General features: G+C 40.1%; 1 protein-coding gene across 1 annotated transcript in view; it reads right to left on the reverse strand.

Annotated features, from left to right (window-relative positions):
• The window catches only part of LOC116511157 (USP6 N-terminal-like protein), an 84,171-nt gene that overhangs the window by 26,595 nt on the left and 39,670 nt on the right, over positions 1 to 17,906 (reverse strand). The window contains 6 exon segments of the mRNA XM_032221016.1: positions 2,842 to 2,936; positions 4,479 to 4,599; positions 6,005 to 6,053; positions 9,421 to 9,530; positions 12,077 to 12,095; positions 12,097 to 12,182. Of these exon segments, the coding sequence (XP_032076907.1) occupies positions 2,842 to 2,936; positions 4,479 to 4,599; positions 6,005 to 6,053; positions 9,421 to 9,530; positions 12,077 to 12,095; positions 12,097 to 12,182 (480 nt within the window).

Below are 17,906 nucleotides of genomic sequence, written 5' to 3' on the forward strand. Positions count from 1 at the left end.
CTCACAGCGACTACAAGGACCAGCCATTGCCATATACGGTGCGATATTTACTAAAGTATTTTGCCCATATTTTTTACCTAGGGCTGAGGGAGTGTGATTGGCTCAAAACTGCCCAGCTGGCATCTGCCTAAGTTAGGACTAGAACTCATACTCTGTTACCTTTAAAGAGCTGTTACTCTTTAAAAAGCCTTGATTTTTTAATTTTTTTACAAAATGATGTACTGTTGATACTGGCTAAACTATCAAAAATGTGTCCAGGTATTTCAAATGTGTGTTTTAAATGTAAAGAAGGAACTCTTTATCATCTCTGGTGGACCTGCTCCAAAGCAATATATACATACATACATACTATATACATATATATATATATATATATATATATATATTATATATAGATAGATAGATAGATATAGATAGATAGATGATATATAGATATAGATATAGATAGATTAGATATAGATATAGATATAGATATAGATATAGATATAGATAGATATAGATAGATACATACATACAACTACATACACACACACACACACACACACACACACACACAGTACTGGGGTAAGATTCATATTTTAATACAGAAAATTCTTAAAAGTAAATATAAAAATAAACCAAAGATCCTTTTTAGGCTTAATGGACAAAGAACTTGGGGGAAAATTGGAACTTTGTTTTTATATATGTTGACAGCAGCAAGAATGCACAAAAATGGAAAAATACTTTAATTCCCACAATGGGAGATTGGCTGGAAAAACTGGTGGAACTAGCAGAGATGGCCAAATTGGCTGCTTTAATCAAAGAAAAGAACATATCCAGCTTTGTTTCTACTTGGAAGCCACTTCTGGATTTTGTGCTTGAGATAGCAAAAAAGGAAACTTTGATTTCAGGTTTTGCTGATTAGATACATTTGTTGTTATAGAAATGGTTAGCGCATATTAGTATATAAAAGTAAAACGTTGAGGCTGCAATGCTACTATCTTATAAAGATCAAGGTTCCTCTCGCACATATGTGCTAGTCGTTCCCGACTCTAGGGGGCGGTGCTCATCTCCATGTCAAAGCCGAAGAGCCAGCGCTGTCCAAAGACGTCTCCGTGGTCATGTGGCCAGCATGACTAAATGTCGAAGGCGCATGGAACGCTGTTACCTTCCCACCAAAGTGGTCCCTATTTTTCTACTTGCAATTTTACGTGTTTTTGAACTGCTAGGTTGGAAGAAGCTGGGATAAGTAACGGGAGCTCACTCCGTTACACAGCGCTAGGGATTCTAACTGCCGAGCTGTCAACCTTTCTGATCGACAAGCTCAGCTTCTTAGTCATTTCAGTACTGCACTAAAAAGAGTAGGAAGTCAATGTTTTTATTTCTCTCCCTCCCTTTACCCTACACTTTTTTCCCTTCCGTTTTTCCTCCCCATTTTCCCCACTATTTTGATTTTTCTTTTGTATTTTATATCCTGATAAACTTAATAAAAATTTGAAAAATAAAGACTTGCTTAATATAAGAGTGATGTTCCTGGTTATTAAAGGTCCTGAAAAAAGCCAAGAATGCCAAAAGGAAGTCATGACGGGCTTCATTGATTACATTGCATTCAATTGGGTCAGCTATGTCAAGCTGCTAAAAGTGCTTAGAAAAATGGGAAATCCGGAACATCTCATTGCCCACATGAGAGAACTTAAGAATAACAGAATAACAGTTGGAAGAGACCTTGGAGGTCTTCTAGTCCAACCCCCTGCTCAAGGCAGGAAATCCTTTAATCTTTTAGACAAATGGTTATCCGACATCTTCTTACAAGTTTCCAGTTATGGAGCATCCACAACTTCTGGAGGTAAGCCGTTAATTGTCCTCACTGTCAGGAAAGTTCTCCTTAGTTCTAAGTTGCTTCTCTCCTTGATTAGTTTCCACCCATTGCTTCTTCTTCTACCCTCAGGTGCTTTGGAGAATAGGTTGACCCCCCCCCCTCTTCTTGTGGCAACCCCTCAAATATTGGAAGACTGCTATCATGTCACCCCGTCCTTGTTTTCACTAAACTAGACATACCCCATTCCTGTAACCGTTCTTCATACGTTTTAACCTCCAGCCCCTTTTGTTGCTCTTCTCTGCACTGTTTCTAAAGTCTCAACATCTTTTTATATCATAGCGATATAAACTGGATGCAATATTCCAAGTGTGATCTTACCAAGGTGTAAAAGACAGGTCAGGAATAAAGACGGGTCAGGAAGACATCATTCTGTGTCCACAGAATGGACACAACATGGCCAAAAAAAAAGACTATCCCAGATTTGCAAAGGAATGTGACAAGTTTGAATACTCTCCTCTTATTTATTCAACCTATGTGCTGAATATACACTAAGGGAAGGCGAGTATGGTTTTAAAATTTGGAGAGGAAGATCAGTAACTTGCATTATGCTGATGACACTACTCCAAAAGCTGAAAATACAATGGCTCTGCCAGCTCCAGTAATAAAAGTCAAGAAGAGCAGTGGGGAGGGAAAGGAACTTTAATTAAAAAGACCAAACTAATGACTACAGGTAAACGAACCAGCCTTAGGATAGATAATGAAGATTTCAGAGTGGTAGATCAACCATCCACAGTAAAAGAACATGCAGAAATAAATCAAGAAATATGCCATAGGGTAGCGCTTGGTAGAGTAGCCATGAAAGACTTTGAAAAGTTATTCAGATCCCATAATGTGTCTACGACTATAAAGATTAGAATTGTGCAAGCTGCGGTATTTCCTGTGAAACTCTATGGAAGCGAAGGTTAAATGAAAATTAAATGCCAAACAAATTTCATCTGTGAAGAGTTCCCTTGATCAACACATTCTTGTTGGCATTTACTTACAAAATGTTGTTTAAGCTTGGACAAAAATTTCTTCATTATTTTTTCATGATGCTCTTGAAACCTCAACAGCTTAGGAAAACCAGGAATAAAAAACCCTAAAATTGGGGAAAGTAGGGGAGGGAAGAGAGAGAGATCGTCATGAATAAGCAACTATCCATCCATCATCATCTATCTATCTATCTATCTATCTATCTATCTATCTATCTATCTATCTATCTATCTATCTAACTATCTAACTATCTAACTATCTAACTATCTATCTATCTATATCATCTAGTTATTTATTTATTTATTTCACCACAAGGCAATGCTGCATCCTGCAGTAACTTAGTAAGCAATGTTAAATAAAAATAAACCACTTAAATAAGATTATTAATCTACACCTAGGTAATGAAGCATCAAAATCTGAGCTATAACAATGGGAAAGATGAAAAAGAAAGGGAAAGTGGGAGGAAACAGAAAAGGATGAGCAGTAGCAAGGTGAACTGTCTCAATCATAGCAGTGAAAGGTGCTTTGCTAGAGGATCTGAACGCTAAGATGGGGACAGATCATGCTGAACAAGGTCTAGATTGTAGCCACTAAGAGCTGACCTCAATTTGATGGCATACAGTCAATGATTCTAGGTTTAATGCAACTGGATGTTCAGTAGCTTTTGAAAGCATCTCATGTGAACCAGACCACTGCATGAAGCCATACAGATAGTCCTCAACTTATAACCGTAACAGCGGCTGCCCACTATGGTTGTAAATCATGACAGTGGTGAAGCAGGTCATCACCTAACCAGACCCAATTTTACCACTTTTTCTGTCCCTCTGGTTAAGCGAATGTGAAGATCATTCAGCAAACTCAATGTTCACTATAGGGTAATTTTGCTGAAGCCCAGAAATAAAGATCCGTTTTCAGCAAAAACGTTGTAAATCGGACTCGCGACTGTAGGACACTGCCAAAAGCCATAAAGGTGGGCTGATTCCTGAGCACCTGAAATGTGGTCATACAATCCGGGGAGTTTGTGGGAGGGGAGGGTTGTCAGAATTTTGTAAGTACTTTTTGGGGATCCATTATAGCTTTCAAATGTCACTAAGCAACCAGTTGTAAATCAAGGACTACCTGTAATACCATTTGTTTCAACTCTTTGTGATACCCATAATACCTTTGACTAGTCAACTTGGTTTAGGACAGTGGTATGAACCACTGGTGGGATTCAAATTTCTTTTGCTATGGGTTCTGTGGGTGTGGCTTGATGGGCGTGGCGTAGCTTGATGGGCGTGGCAGGGGAAGGACACTGTAAATAATCTCCATTCCCTCTCACTCCAGGGAAAGGTTACTGCAAAATCCCCACTTCCTCCCAATCAGCTGGGACTCAGGAGGCAGAGAATAGATGGGGGCGGGGCCAGCCAGAGGTGGTATTTACCAGTTCTCTGAACTACTCAAAATTTCCACTACCGGTTCTCCAGAACTGTTCAGAACCGGCTGAATACCATCTCTGGTATGAACCCAGCCATGATGTTGCAGAACTGAAAAGCGAAATTCTAAATGTAATTCTTTTTTTTTTAAATAAAAAAGGTTTGCTAAAAAGGTTTAATGTGAAGAGGCCAGTTTAGCTATCACGACATGGAATGAAACTTCAGGTACCTACCATGCATAGCATGCTTGGGCCCTGATAGCAGCTTCACTAAAGCCCAGAAAGCATCTTCCTCGTTCATGTACATTAGGAGCAATGCGGTTATGTGGCTCATCCCTTGACAGTATCCAACCTCCTGGGGGGGGAAGCGGACAAAACCGTTACAAAATTGGTGTGCGCATGCAAAGAACGCTAAAGCCATTGCACTCACTTTTTCTCTCGCAAGGGTAGACAGAGTGTGAATGACGAGATGCTTGGAGGAAGGATATCCCTGAGGATTAGTTCTCTGTCTGACTTTGCACAGAGAACGGAAAAGGAAAGCGAGACTGGCGGAACTAGAGCTTCTACAGGACAAGCTATCATGATCTAATGTTTTTATCCTGAAGATGTGGAGGGGCCCCTAAGGCAGTGTTTCTTAACCTGGCACGCTGGCTTGGGAATTCTGGGAGTTGAAGTCCATGTATTTTAAACCAGCCAAGGTCAAGAAAGACGGCTCTAAGGCAGGGGGGGTCTCCAACTTTGGCAACTTTAAGCCTGGCGGACTTCAACTCCCAGAATTCCCCAGCCAATGGCTGGTTGCCAAGGTTGGAGACCCCTGCTCTAAGGAAATGTTGACTGTAAAGTTAGGAAAGGACAAAGGAGTCCTTCCTTTCCCTTTTCTGCACTCTGACTTGTTGTTATTCCACATCTTTAGCTTATTCCACGTAATCTTTAGCTCCTCTCCCCTGTTTAGGTGACTAGCTGAGCCCTCATGGTGAAATTCTAGTTAGTACAAAAACAGCCTTCAAGACAGAAAATGTGTACTTCAGAAGGAAGTCAACAGAAAACCTCTGATTAAATTTCTCTCCTTTCAAACAGATTCATTTGAACTAAGAAATTGGACCTGAAACGTGGACCTGATAGTGTGGGTGTTAGTTCACTTAATTGGTTCCCGACTCTCCGTGAATCCTTGCCACGTTTTGCAGATATCGCCTGGCAGCTCTCCAAGCCAGATAAGGTCTGTGACTGTAAATGCTCCCTTGAAAGACTTTGCTGGATGTGAATGAACAGAATTCAGAGTCAATTAATAAAAGAGTTTTTTTGTCGGGACAAGGAGTTTGCTTCATGCTCTCGGGAAGCCTCGGTCAGAACACCGCTGCTGTCTTTTCAGGAACATTTGTAACTTTCTGTTCCAGAATTCCACAACTATTTCTCAGTATGTGACCCAGCTCGATAACACTGCTAAAACTATTACGCATAACATGTAGCATTTTATTGGCTGAGTGAACTTATTCACCACTTTTTTTTTTACAGTTTCTGATCTTAATGGTCCCAGGCAAGTATTTGCAAAACAACCTTTGATAGCATCTGGCCAAGAATCAGAAATTATTTTCTTTTTACACCTGCTGGGCCAAACAATCCAATACAGAATTACATCTATTCAAACTCGCTGTTTTCGTGTTGCCCTTGAGAATTATATTTCCATGAATTCAATATCTTTTAAGAGTGACCTATGTGAACTGACTGTGTGTAGATGCAGAGAAGCATGCAGATCATCTTACCGTATTATAAACAGAATATGCAGCTAAGACATGGAACAGAGATTGTTGCCTGGAGGGGGAAAAAAGACAGAAGATGTAACTATACAAAATCAAAATGTGTTTTGGAGTCAGGTTACGGGAAAAATTACTTGTGATGTAAAATGTTGCCGGCTTAATATCATATCAGTCCTATCCTGCACATCTGCATAACCCTGCACACTGAAAACAGCCTACTACTTAACAAAGATTGGCTGTCTATCTATTATGTATGTCTGTGAGTTGTAAAAGCAAGAACATCAGTTCCGTTATATGATAAAATATTTACAAAAGCTCTCTTTGAAAGGAAAAAAAAGACCACACAGTGGGTTGCCTATCTGGAAAGAGTTCTGTTACAACAAAAGAAACTGAGCATTGAAGGAAACAGACAGTTGTAGAGAATCATGCATTTTACAAAATGTAATAGGGTATTTTGTAAAAATATGCTGAAACCTGGACACCTGTGGTCTAGCTTGCCCTTCCATTCATTCTCATCTACATTTTAGCCCCAATCTGAATTCTGGCTTCAGGGAGAATGCTGAATCCTCACAACTTTATTTTTTATCCTGTCTTTATTGTTTTTACAAATAACTTAAGGCAGCAAATATATTCAACACACCTTCCTCTTCCTCATTTTCCCCACAACAATCCTGTGAGGTGAGCTGGGCTGAGAGAAAGAGTGACTGGCCCAAAGCCAACCAGCTAGCTTTGATGCCTAAGGCAGGACTAGAACTCACCATCTCCTGGTCCTTGGCTCGGTCACTCAGCTGGTTCTCCTGCCTAAAGCAGGAGTCAAGCTGATGGTCTCCTACTTTCCAGCTTGGTGCTATAACCACTAGATCAAATTTCTTTTGAGTTTCTTTGCCATTTACTAACTTGGTTTCCTTATCCTTACCACAGAATTCTTCCTCTCTGTGCATAGTCACTCTGGCTGTGTAACATCTGAAGTTGAAATTATGACATCCTCCTCCTCCTCCTGACAAAATGTCTCGCCAGAGAAAACATACCAACTTGTAAACTCTCTGCATCCAAGAGAGGCACCCACCGAAGAGGAAACAGTACAGGTACTGTAACTGAGCCCCCCATTATGGTTATAAGCGTATGGTCGTCAAGCAAGTCACAATGTGACTGGGCCTGATTTTACAAAGTTTTTTGCAGCAGCAAAATGGCACAGTCTTAAGCGAACACATTGTTCATGATGGGACGGGGTTTTGACAGAAACTGGAAGGAAATGCCAGTTTCCAGCAAAAACTAAGTCGTGACCATGTAATCACTACAACGCTACAAACCGTTGTAAAAGCAGCCAAGTGGCTGAGCACTTAAAATGTGTCATGTGCCTGTGGAGTTGTGTGCAGATGTTAGCACTTTGAATTCAAATTGTTCTAGTGATCCACTGTAACTGCCAGTCGTAAGTCGAGGAATACCTATAACCGGGGGACATGGAAACAAGCCCACTTTTTAGTGGGCCCCTGTTAAAATATTCATGACTGGGAGAGACATGGGAAGAAGGTCGGCCAATGAATAGCCATAGCAACTAAATCAGCCAATGGGAGCTGAAACAGATTTGTCTGGGCTTGTCTGCTGAAATGAAACTAACTGCTTGGGTTTGCCTGTAACTCTCCTGCCTTGTGTTCACTTGGAAGAACCACCTGTTGTTATTGTACATTTATTCATGTATTCTTATGTATATAAAGAAGTTAATGAATCCTGCAGCATCAGTTATCTGTGTGCTTCTGGATTTGAATTTATGCAACAAACTCTGAGAGCCCCTCCTTCTGGAATACTACGTTGTTGAAAGTTAGAATTGCTCCTTTCCTGTTAATCATCAGGAGCAGTTCCAATGCTGCTCTTCCAGGGCCTTTGAGGAATAAATGTTATTGTTATCTCCAAGTCATGAGCGCTATCTGACAAATTTTATTGTGAACATTTTCTCACGTTATTACGTCTCTTGTTGCCAATTATCAATCTGTTGGTTTGATCACTGTTGTTCTTGTCTTGTTCACCGTATTGAGCCATTCAAACAGAAATTGTGTAAACAAACCAATCAGGGGAAATGCAATTTATTTTTTAAAAAAATCCCAGAGTCTCGCTCGCATACAGCTTTAGTCTAAGAGGTTGCAATGATAACCCATGACACAGTATTTCATCTGAATCGTCCCAAAGTGAAGGCGAAAAAAAACATGTTCAAAAATTAGAACAGGCAATTTAGATATATCTAAGAGTGGGATAATGCTCAGTGGAATTACTGTCATTTTATTTTTCCATGATGCTATTTCACTAACTGTTCTGATAATTCTCCTAAGCTTAGAAAATGGGTTTTAAAAAAAAGCGATCTGCAGAAAGGGGATACAACTGTCTAAAATAATCACAATCCAAAATCTACTTAGAACACTCTCACAACTAACTAAACAATAATATTGTTCTTTCAGTTTGGCAAAAGGGAGCTTGGGCAATACTTCATAGTAAACACAAGTTGACTGTAGTACTTAAGAATCCATTTGCAACATGGTGCCCTTCTATTGCTTCAAATCTACAACTTACAACACGGGTGGTGAATCTGGAGAGCTGTAATCCTACTGCATCTGAAACCAACTCATAAAAAGGTGTAATTGGCTCTCATAATTTCCAAATATTTTTAACCTAAAAAATACTGAAAGAATACTGAATTTTCTTCATATGTATCTAAATGGCTATGGGGGGCTACCAAATATCAACTTTGGATTAATTTAAGGGACTCTTTGGAAGGTAAATCCTAGCAGGTATCTGAATATGGCAATTTTGGAACACTTTCATTCAAGTTAGTTTAGTGTTTCTGGCACTTTAAAATGCAGGGTAACAGCTTTTTAAAATTTCCTTGGGCCATTTCAAAATCAAACGCAGCATTGAGGATTTAATATGGGAAAATATGACTCTGTTTCAATGTGAAAATGTTCCCATTTTAAAAACTTTAAACTCTTTTCTAAAAATCTTGCTAAGGATGCTTTTCTTATGTCTATGCCAGCCTGTTAAATATAGATGAGCGTGATTCTGCTGTCACGTGTACTTTTGAGTCCAGATCTCCCAAGGCAGAGAGACAGAGAGAAATATCTGTAGTTCAGGGTTGAACTGTGAAATCCTTGGTGCTCTCTGAGGTTGGTAGTTTTTTGGCAGACATTTCATTACCCAGCTGGGTAACATCATCAGTGGACAAACCTCTGCAAGAAAACCACCAAGCACAAAGAGTACCAAAGATCTCACAGAGAGACATTAAGCTGGAATCAAGGGGATGGGAGAAAGTTTTGCCCTGGAAGACAGGACACAAAATTTTGTTGCACCTCTGTATAGATTAAATCTCTTGGAAGTTCTAGACAATAAAAAAGCAACGAGATCCACATGGAAGGAGTCGATTTAGCTTCACTCACTTTACTCCATATCTATCTCTGAACATGATGTGATCCCGATAGGTCCGATTAACATCGAGATCAATTTGCCGGATATCTGGAGAGATTCCTCTTGCTCGCGTTTTTAAAGTCTAGGGGAAGAAAGAGAGAACAATCAACAAATGTACATACACCAAGACTTCACTGCTCATTTTAGCTCATCATCCTTTTTCAATGAGTCTCCACTTCTCACAAAGGCCATAAACCTTATTTTGCTTGGGCTGAGGGAAGCAAAACTCATTTGCTCTCTTACAAAATATCTTCTTCCAACAAGAAGCAGGATTTTAAGTACCGGTGGTGCTCCATTTGCACCAGTTCATTTAATGACGTTCAAAGTTACAATGGCACTGAAAAAAAGTGGTTTCTATTTTTCACACTTATGACTGTTGCGGCATCCCCATGGTCAGTGATCAGAATTCGGCCATTTGGCAATTGGTTCATATTTATGACCGTGGCAGTGTCCCGGGGTCCTGGGGTGACCTTTTGTAACCTTCCCACAAGCAAAATCAATGGGGAAGCCAGATTCACTCGTTAGTAATTTTACAACTGCAGTGATTCACTTAATAACGGTGGCAAGAAAGCTGGTAAAATGGGGCAAAGCCTCACTTAACCAATGTCTCACTTAGCAATATAAAATTTGGGCTCAATTGTGGTCGTAGGTTGAGGACTACCTGTACAAGCAGTCAACCATAGTGAACAACCATAGTGAAGAGCCGAGGTGGCGCAGTGGTTAGGGTGCAGTACTGCAGGCCACTTCAGCTGACTGTTATCTGCAGTTCAGTGGTTCTAATCTCATCTCACCGGCTCAAAGGTTGACTCAGCCTTCCATCCTTCCGAGGTGGGTGAAATGAGGACCCAGACTGTGGGGGCGATATGCTGACTCTGTAAACCGCTTAGAGAGGGCTGAAAGCCCTATGAAGCGGTATATAAGTCTAACTGCTATTGATCCTTCTGAACTGCAACAACAGGGACATTCAAGTGGAAAAGGATATTACATGCACATCCTTCTGCTGGCTTCCATATATGCAACTGGGAGGAACCATGACAAGGAATGTTGATCTGGAAAATATTTGGTGGGCCCAAATGTTCTACATCAACATTCCTTGCCGTGGTCAATCAGCCTACCTCCGGGTGAAAGGAATGAAAGGAACATCTTAAATTTGTTCTATTGATCAGTGAATGATGTGAAGAATCGAAAGTGGCATATGAGGTAAGAGAAGCAGCTGCTTCTGAAGTTTTTGCGTGTTGCAGAAAATTCTACCTATCAGTCAAGCCATCCGGATGTTTAAGCACTTCCAGAATTGTAGAGGTCATGCGCTAAGAAATTCAGAGAGCTGCAGTCCCAGGAGACATCAATTTAGGAAGAGCATTGTATTATAACTGTGGGGTTGAAAGGAAACCACCAAGGACACTTAAACACACTGAGGACACCTTAGTTCAATCCTGTGATACTAATATTCTCTTCTATTGGTAGCATCCTACGTAGCTTTTGGTCCACAGGCTGAGAATCTGCCCTAAATTACAATTTTTGACAGCACAATTTCCTGCCAACTTTCACTGAAAGTGAAAGGAAATAGGTTCATTGAGTGTCTGGCAGGTTTAGATGTAATTTATTAATTTCCCAAGCAAAACAGTAGCAGATGAACTCCTGTGTGCACCCACCCCCTCATTTCAAAACATCTCTGGATTTCCAAATTGAAAAGTAACAATTTAAACACAAATACAACATCCAAAAAGAGTGTGTAAAACAGAATAAACATGATATAAGACTGTTTCTTGGGGTACCTACAGCTATTTACTGTTTTATTAACTAGATGTGTAAGGCTGTTCAACTCAAAACAACATAACTCTGTTTGGCACACAACACACAGGCACACACAAACAAACAATACACCAGGGCAGGTAAGGGAAAATCTGAAATGTTCCTGAGAAAACTACAATGGTTCTCAACGTAGCGAAAACATCTATAACCAATTTTGTTGTATTTAAGTACAATGACAATAAAGATTATACTATACTATAATCCAGTGGTTCCCAAACTTGGCAACTTTAAGACTTGCAGAACTGGCTGGAGAATTCTGGGAGTTGAAGTCCACAAGTCTTAAAATTGCCAAGTTTGGGAACCACTGCTATAACCAATACTGACATCTGGAATCTTTTCAGAAGGAAAAAGCTGCACAAATCTTCAGGCGTACAAATTAAGTTGTAGTTGTAGTCAGGTGCATAATGGATAATTTTAATTTAGGGTTCCTATCACTCAGTACTTTTCCAGAAGAAAAAAAGATTTAAAAATTGGGAAAGAATGGTATTTATTTTACACCTATTAAACGGATTACATTTACTATTTGCTGCATTATAGCAATAACACTTTGACTCATATACCGTTTCATAGGGATTTACAGCCCTCTCTAAGCAGTTTGCAGGGTCAGCCTATTGCCCCCCAACAATCTGGGTTCTCATTTTATCCACCTCGGAAGGATGGAAGGCTGAGTCAACCTTGAGCCGGTGAGACTCGAACTGCCAAACTGCAGTCAGCCGGCAGTCAGCAGACATAGCCTGCAGTACTGCACTCTAGCCACTATGCCACCATTACGTAAAGCAAAAGCTCCATGTTTCACTTTCTGGCTTCAAAACTCACATTATAATAACCTCTCATTTTCTTTCATTTTTGGGACGTCGAGTAACAGGGACCAGATTTCGCCTCTCAGCTGCAATGGAATTCCTTTATAGATTCTTCTGTGAAACTGTGCCCAAAAAAGAAAAGCAAATGTAATTAACATGCACGGAGGTAAATTGGACTGAAATTATTACATGATTACAACTGCAATATCAAGAGGTACAGATTGTCCTCAACTTACGACCACAATTGAGTCCAAAATTTCTGTTGTTAGGGAGGCATTTGTTAAATGAGCTTTGCCCCCGCTTTATGACCTTTCTTGCTACCCTTGTTCTCTGCCGTTGTTAAGTTACTAACACGATTGTTAAGTGGATCTGCTTCCCCCATTGTCTTTGCTTCTCAGAAGGTTACAGAAGCTGAGCGCATGACACACAATATACACACCCCTGGGGACACTGCTACTGTCATAAATATGAGTTGCCAAGCATCCGAATTCTGATCATGAGACCATGGGATGCTGCAATGGTCATAAGTTTGAAAAACGGTCATAGGTCACTTTTTTCCAGTGCCATGGTAACTTTGAATGGTCACTAAACAAACTGTTGTAAATCAAGGACCACCTGTATTAGCAATATGTTTCCAAAGCAGAGATGGCTCTTAGGTTTTGGCTGGAGGCTACAGTCAATGCAAAATTGAGCATTGCTGAAAACTGGTCATGCTGCAGATCTCATCAACCAAAGATTACTAATTGGCGGGGATCACAAGATGGGCCTTTTCTACAGCGGCCTCTGCTATGTGGAATATCTTTCTCTCAGAGATTAGCTGCTTTCCGTATTATCTCTATTTTTACCCTGAAATGCACTCTAGGCATAGATGAGCTAGGACTATTTAAGTCAGAACAGATGCTAGATGAGATATCCTTACTAAAGAAATTATGATTTGGAGAAAAAGAAAAGTTTAAACAAATCAATAAGTGAAACTGAACTTTAATCTCCTGGTTTAATTTACAAACCAAAGATTCCAAATGGATTTCACAACTATAAACCTTTAATTACTATGTCATGTAGTACATGGAAAATAGTGGATTTTGTAAACCGGCCCAATATGGCTCTTACTTTTAACTAGATGGTAACCCGGCATTGCCTGGGTATTTATTAATCCTAATCCTCCTTCCATGAACGTTTCCACAATTTCTAATCTTGGATTTTCCTCCTTACCAGAGGGAGCCCCCTTGTGGAGTACTGTGAAGTGGTTACCATGGCAACTCCACAGTGCTGTACAATAAAAGCTATTTTAAGACAGTATGGTAGAAGCCATTTTAAGGCACAACAGGCTGTATCTTAACAAAACACACACCCTGAGGGCTGTTAGGGGTGTCTTACCCCCACAATATTTGTTTCAAGAGAGTAAGTCATCTGTGTACCAAGTTTGGTTGAAATTGCTCAAAGCGTTCCAGAGTTATACGGGGACATACACACAGACAGCCTTTATACATATACATATACATATACATATACATATACATATACATATACATATACAGGTAGGTAGGTAGGTAGGTAGGTAGGTAGGTAGGTAGGTAGGTAGGTAGGTAGATAGATAGATAGATAGATAGATAGATAGATAGATAGATAGATAGATAGATAGATAGATAGATGATAGATAGATATAGATTATAGATTATTAAGCAGTCAAAATTAAATTCTTCAGAACCATGCACTTTTTCAAGCCCATGTATTTGAGAAAGAAAAAGATTATGCTCCTTCAAATATCAAATTTATAGGAGTTAATAAGCTACATTTTTATCACCTATTTCTAATAACATTCAGCCAAGGTACATACAAATAACATGTTTGCCAGTCAGCTCAGACACAGTATCCACTTACCACAGATACAGTGTCCACTTCATCCTCCTGTTCAAAATTTTAATTCCTATCCTAATTACTACTTTTGAAATTGGAATATAGCTTTATTGATGGTTGTGAATTGTATAAATACAATTTAGGAAAAGCTAGTAGGCTTCGCGTGGCATCAGTGAAATTGATCAAGATCATAATCTACTGTTAAAGTACACTGAATAAGCAGATTTCTGGGGTAAGGATATCTGTTGTTTTTTAACATATTTCTTTTATCATGCAAGAAATAATTCAGCCTTGTATTTAACCAATCCTTAAACTATGACCACATAACAAAGCATTCCTCCACCTTTCTACAATGTCAATAATAACAAAATCCATTCACATAAAACTCATAAGATACTTTTAAAAATGTCAAAATGCTTTATGTTCTCAAAATTTATCCATATCCGTGTTTCTCAGCATGCTAGCTGGGGAATTCTGGGAGTTGAAGTTCACATATCTTAAAGATGCCAAGGTTGAGAAACACTAATTTACAATTCTTTGGGGCAACTTATTGCTATATCCATTTTTCATACACGAATTACAGCTGACACTGTGATTTATCAAACTACAAATCACTTTCAAATCTAGAGAACAAGGGTACAATTATAGCTATTCCCAAACCAAGACTTTAAAAATTAGAATTGCAGCCCCCTTTAAAATTAGAATTACAGCCCCTTTTTAAAAACAACCAGAGTTTCAGAATTTTAATTAAGGGAATGTCAGAATTCAATATAACAGCGATGTCTTCACAACTGAAGCCCCTGTCCCTTTGTAATGTATGTATGTTTATTACACTTGTATGCCCTATTCCCTATGTGTGTGTGCAAAACAAACAAATAAAGAGGCAGAATTTGATTGCATGGCCATTGATATTCCTTAGCCTGCTCCCACCCTCATGCCACTGGACATAATTGAAGTGGGATGGGGAAGGAGATACATGGTTTAAGTAGGTTTTAAACATAGAATATCAGTAGCTGAGGGTGAGAACACTGCCTTACATGCACACTGCCTGTAATAGAACAGAATTCTTTATTGGCCAAGTGTGATTGGATACACGAGGAATTTGTCTTTGGTGCATATGCTCTCAGTATACATAAAACGACAAGATTCGTCAAGAATCATAAGGTACAACACTTAATGATAGTCATAGGGTACAAATAAGCAATCAGGAAACAATCAATAGCAATATAAATCGTAAGGATACAAGCAACAAAGTTACAGCCATGCAGTCATAAGCGTGACCCGACAAATGCGCGCATGACAAAAACACGCCAACAAAACCGCGGTGCTAAAACCGCGACGTCAACGCGATGTCATCAACGTGGCGACAACAGCGCACCGACAGAAGCGCGATTTAAGTTAAGGTAAGGGTTAGGTTTAGGGTTAGGGTTAGGGTTAGGTTTAGAGTTAGGTTTAGGGTTAGGGTTAGGTTTAGGGTTAGGTTTACAGCGCGCTTCTGTCGCCACGCTGTTGTCGCCGCGCTTCAGCACTCATTCGTCGGCGCTCTTTAGAACTCGCGGTTTTGTCACCGTGGTTTAGTCGGGTGCGCTTTTGTCGTTAGCCCTTTTGTCGGTGAACCAGTCATAAGTGGGAGGAGATGGGTGATAGGAACGATGAGAAGACTAATAGTAATAGTAATGCAGCCTTAGTGAATAGTTTTGACATTATTTGTTTAGCAGAGTAATGGCATTCGGGGGGAAACTCTCCTTGTGTCCAGTTGTTCTGGTGTGCAGTGCCCTATAGTGTCGTTTTGAGGGTAGGTAGGAGTTGAAACAAGTTATGTCCAGGATGCGAGGGATCTGTAAATATTTCCACGGTCTACTTTTTAACAAAGGGGAAAGGCATTTTCTAACAAAAGGTGCCTACTAGTCATCCAAATCACTAAAATATAGAGCATGTAGTAATACTGTGGGAAGGGGCTTTGAAGGTCCTTCTCTTCCACCCCTGCTCCAGCAGGAGGCCCCTATACCAGGGGTGGGCAATTAATTTTCCCAAGGGGCCACATGAGAAACTGGGATTTTTGTGGAGGGCCGGACCAATGGAGCTGTGAAGGTGCTTAGATATGCCAAAGAGACATATGTATTTTTTTTTTTAAAGGAGTTGCCTTCAAAATAAAAGCAATCCACAGGTGCTGGACAGGGACAGCCAAAGGGCCAGATGTGGCCCAAGGGCCACAAAATGTCCACAGCTGCCCTACATCATTCTGTCCAGCTTCTTGAAAACTTCCAGTGAAGGAGCACAATTTCTGGAGGCAAGTTGTTCCACTGATTATTTGTTATGAAGGAGAGAATGAACCTGGAATTAAGGAGAAATTTCCTGACAGCGAGAACAATTAATCAGTGGAGCGGCTTGCCTCCAGAAGTTTTGGGAGCTTCATCACTGGAGGTTTTAACGAAGAGATTGGATAACCATTTGTTTGAAATGGTACAGGGTTTCCTGCTTGAGCAGGGGGCTGGACTAGAAGACCTCCAAGGTCCCTTCCAGCTCTATTCTGATTCTGTCAGGGAATTTCTCCATAAAATAGAACAGAATAGAACAGAATAGAGTAAGAGAGTTGGAAGGGACCTTGGAGGTCTTCTAGTCCAACCCCTTGCTTAGGCAGGAAAGCCTCCACTACTTCAGACAAATGGTTATCCAACATCTTCTTAAAATTTTCCAATGTTGAAGCGTACATAGCTTCTGGAGGCAACTTCTGTTCCACTGATTAATTTCTCATTAATAAATTTCCATCCTGTTTATGATCTTAAAATTAGTAGCCGGAACAATAACATTGTACAATGGGCCAGAACGCACGGTGGGAGATGATTGGCTGGCTGGTTCCTGCATGAGCCAAACCTACGCTACGATTGGTTGCCGTGGGTGTAAAGGGGGAGTTTCCCTTTTTTCTTCTTCTTCTGTGTGCTGTTTGTGGATTCACCTCATGATTTTCCCGAGTCTCTTGTCTGCTGTAAATTGTAAATTGTGAAATATTTATTTATATAAAACTACAAGTTCGTCTCAGTGTCGCTGACTTCATCTGGACAGCTGCTGCGCAATTCGTCTTGTTATTTCTTGTCCTGCCCTCGGGTGTTTTGGAGCAGAGGTCTCCGCCCTTGGCCACTTTTAAGACTCGGGGGCTTCAACTCCCGCTGGCTGAGGAATTCTGGGAGTTGAAGTTGAGGTGGCAGGCTGAACCAAAGTAGGCCTCAAGCCTGAACCAAACTAGAGTTTCATGATATTAAGCTTTAACTGTTCATATATAGAAATTGCAAACGTTTGCTTTTAGGACATGGTGCGGGTAGACATGGGTTAGAAGGAAGTCTGCACATGAAATATGCTGAAGCAAAGCGTCTATTTTCAACTATCTGCTGGCTTGACTGTAAATCTGTCTGGTAGACACATTGTTAGTTCCTCAAAATATATGCTATGTTTGACCGTTGGCTGACTATGTATTATGACTTCCTGTAGACATAATATTGCTGTAACTCAAGGGCAAATCTTGAGGGGTGTTTCCAAAACCAACAGATGGCTTTAGCTAAAAGCAATAAACTATAAAAGGAATTTCCTGCTTTCACTCGGGGTTCAGGCCATTATTTCTGAACCTGCGCAATAAACATTTCCTTCTCTGAAGAGCTGGCTTCCGTGTCCTGTCTTTTCTACAACAAAGTCCACAAGTCTTAAAGTGGCCAAGGGCGGAGACCCTGCTTTGAAGAATTGGTCGACTTCCTCTTCTCTGTAACAGCCTGATTGTCTATCTATCTGCTTTATTAACTCACTCCTTTGGCGAATGTTATACTCTGCTACTTTCCTTAGCTAAAAAGTTTTAAGTCACTTATACAGAAACGTCTGCACTTCCTGAAAACCAAGCCTTCTTTTCCCCCTCATCTTACACTATTAACTTATTAATTATTTCTCCAGCATGTTTTAGTTTTAAAAAAAAACCTCCTTCAGCAGTCTCTATGTTATGCAAT

Source organism: Thamnophis elegans, chromosome 7, assembly GCF_009769535.1.
Source record: "Thamnophis elegans isolate rThaEle1 chromosome 7, rThaEle1.pri, whole genome shotgun sequence".
Classification (NCBI taxonomy): domain Eukaryota; kingdom Metazoa; phylum Chordata; class Lepidosauria; order Squamata; family Colubridae; genus Thamnophis; species Thamnophis elegans.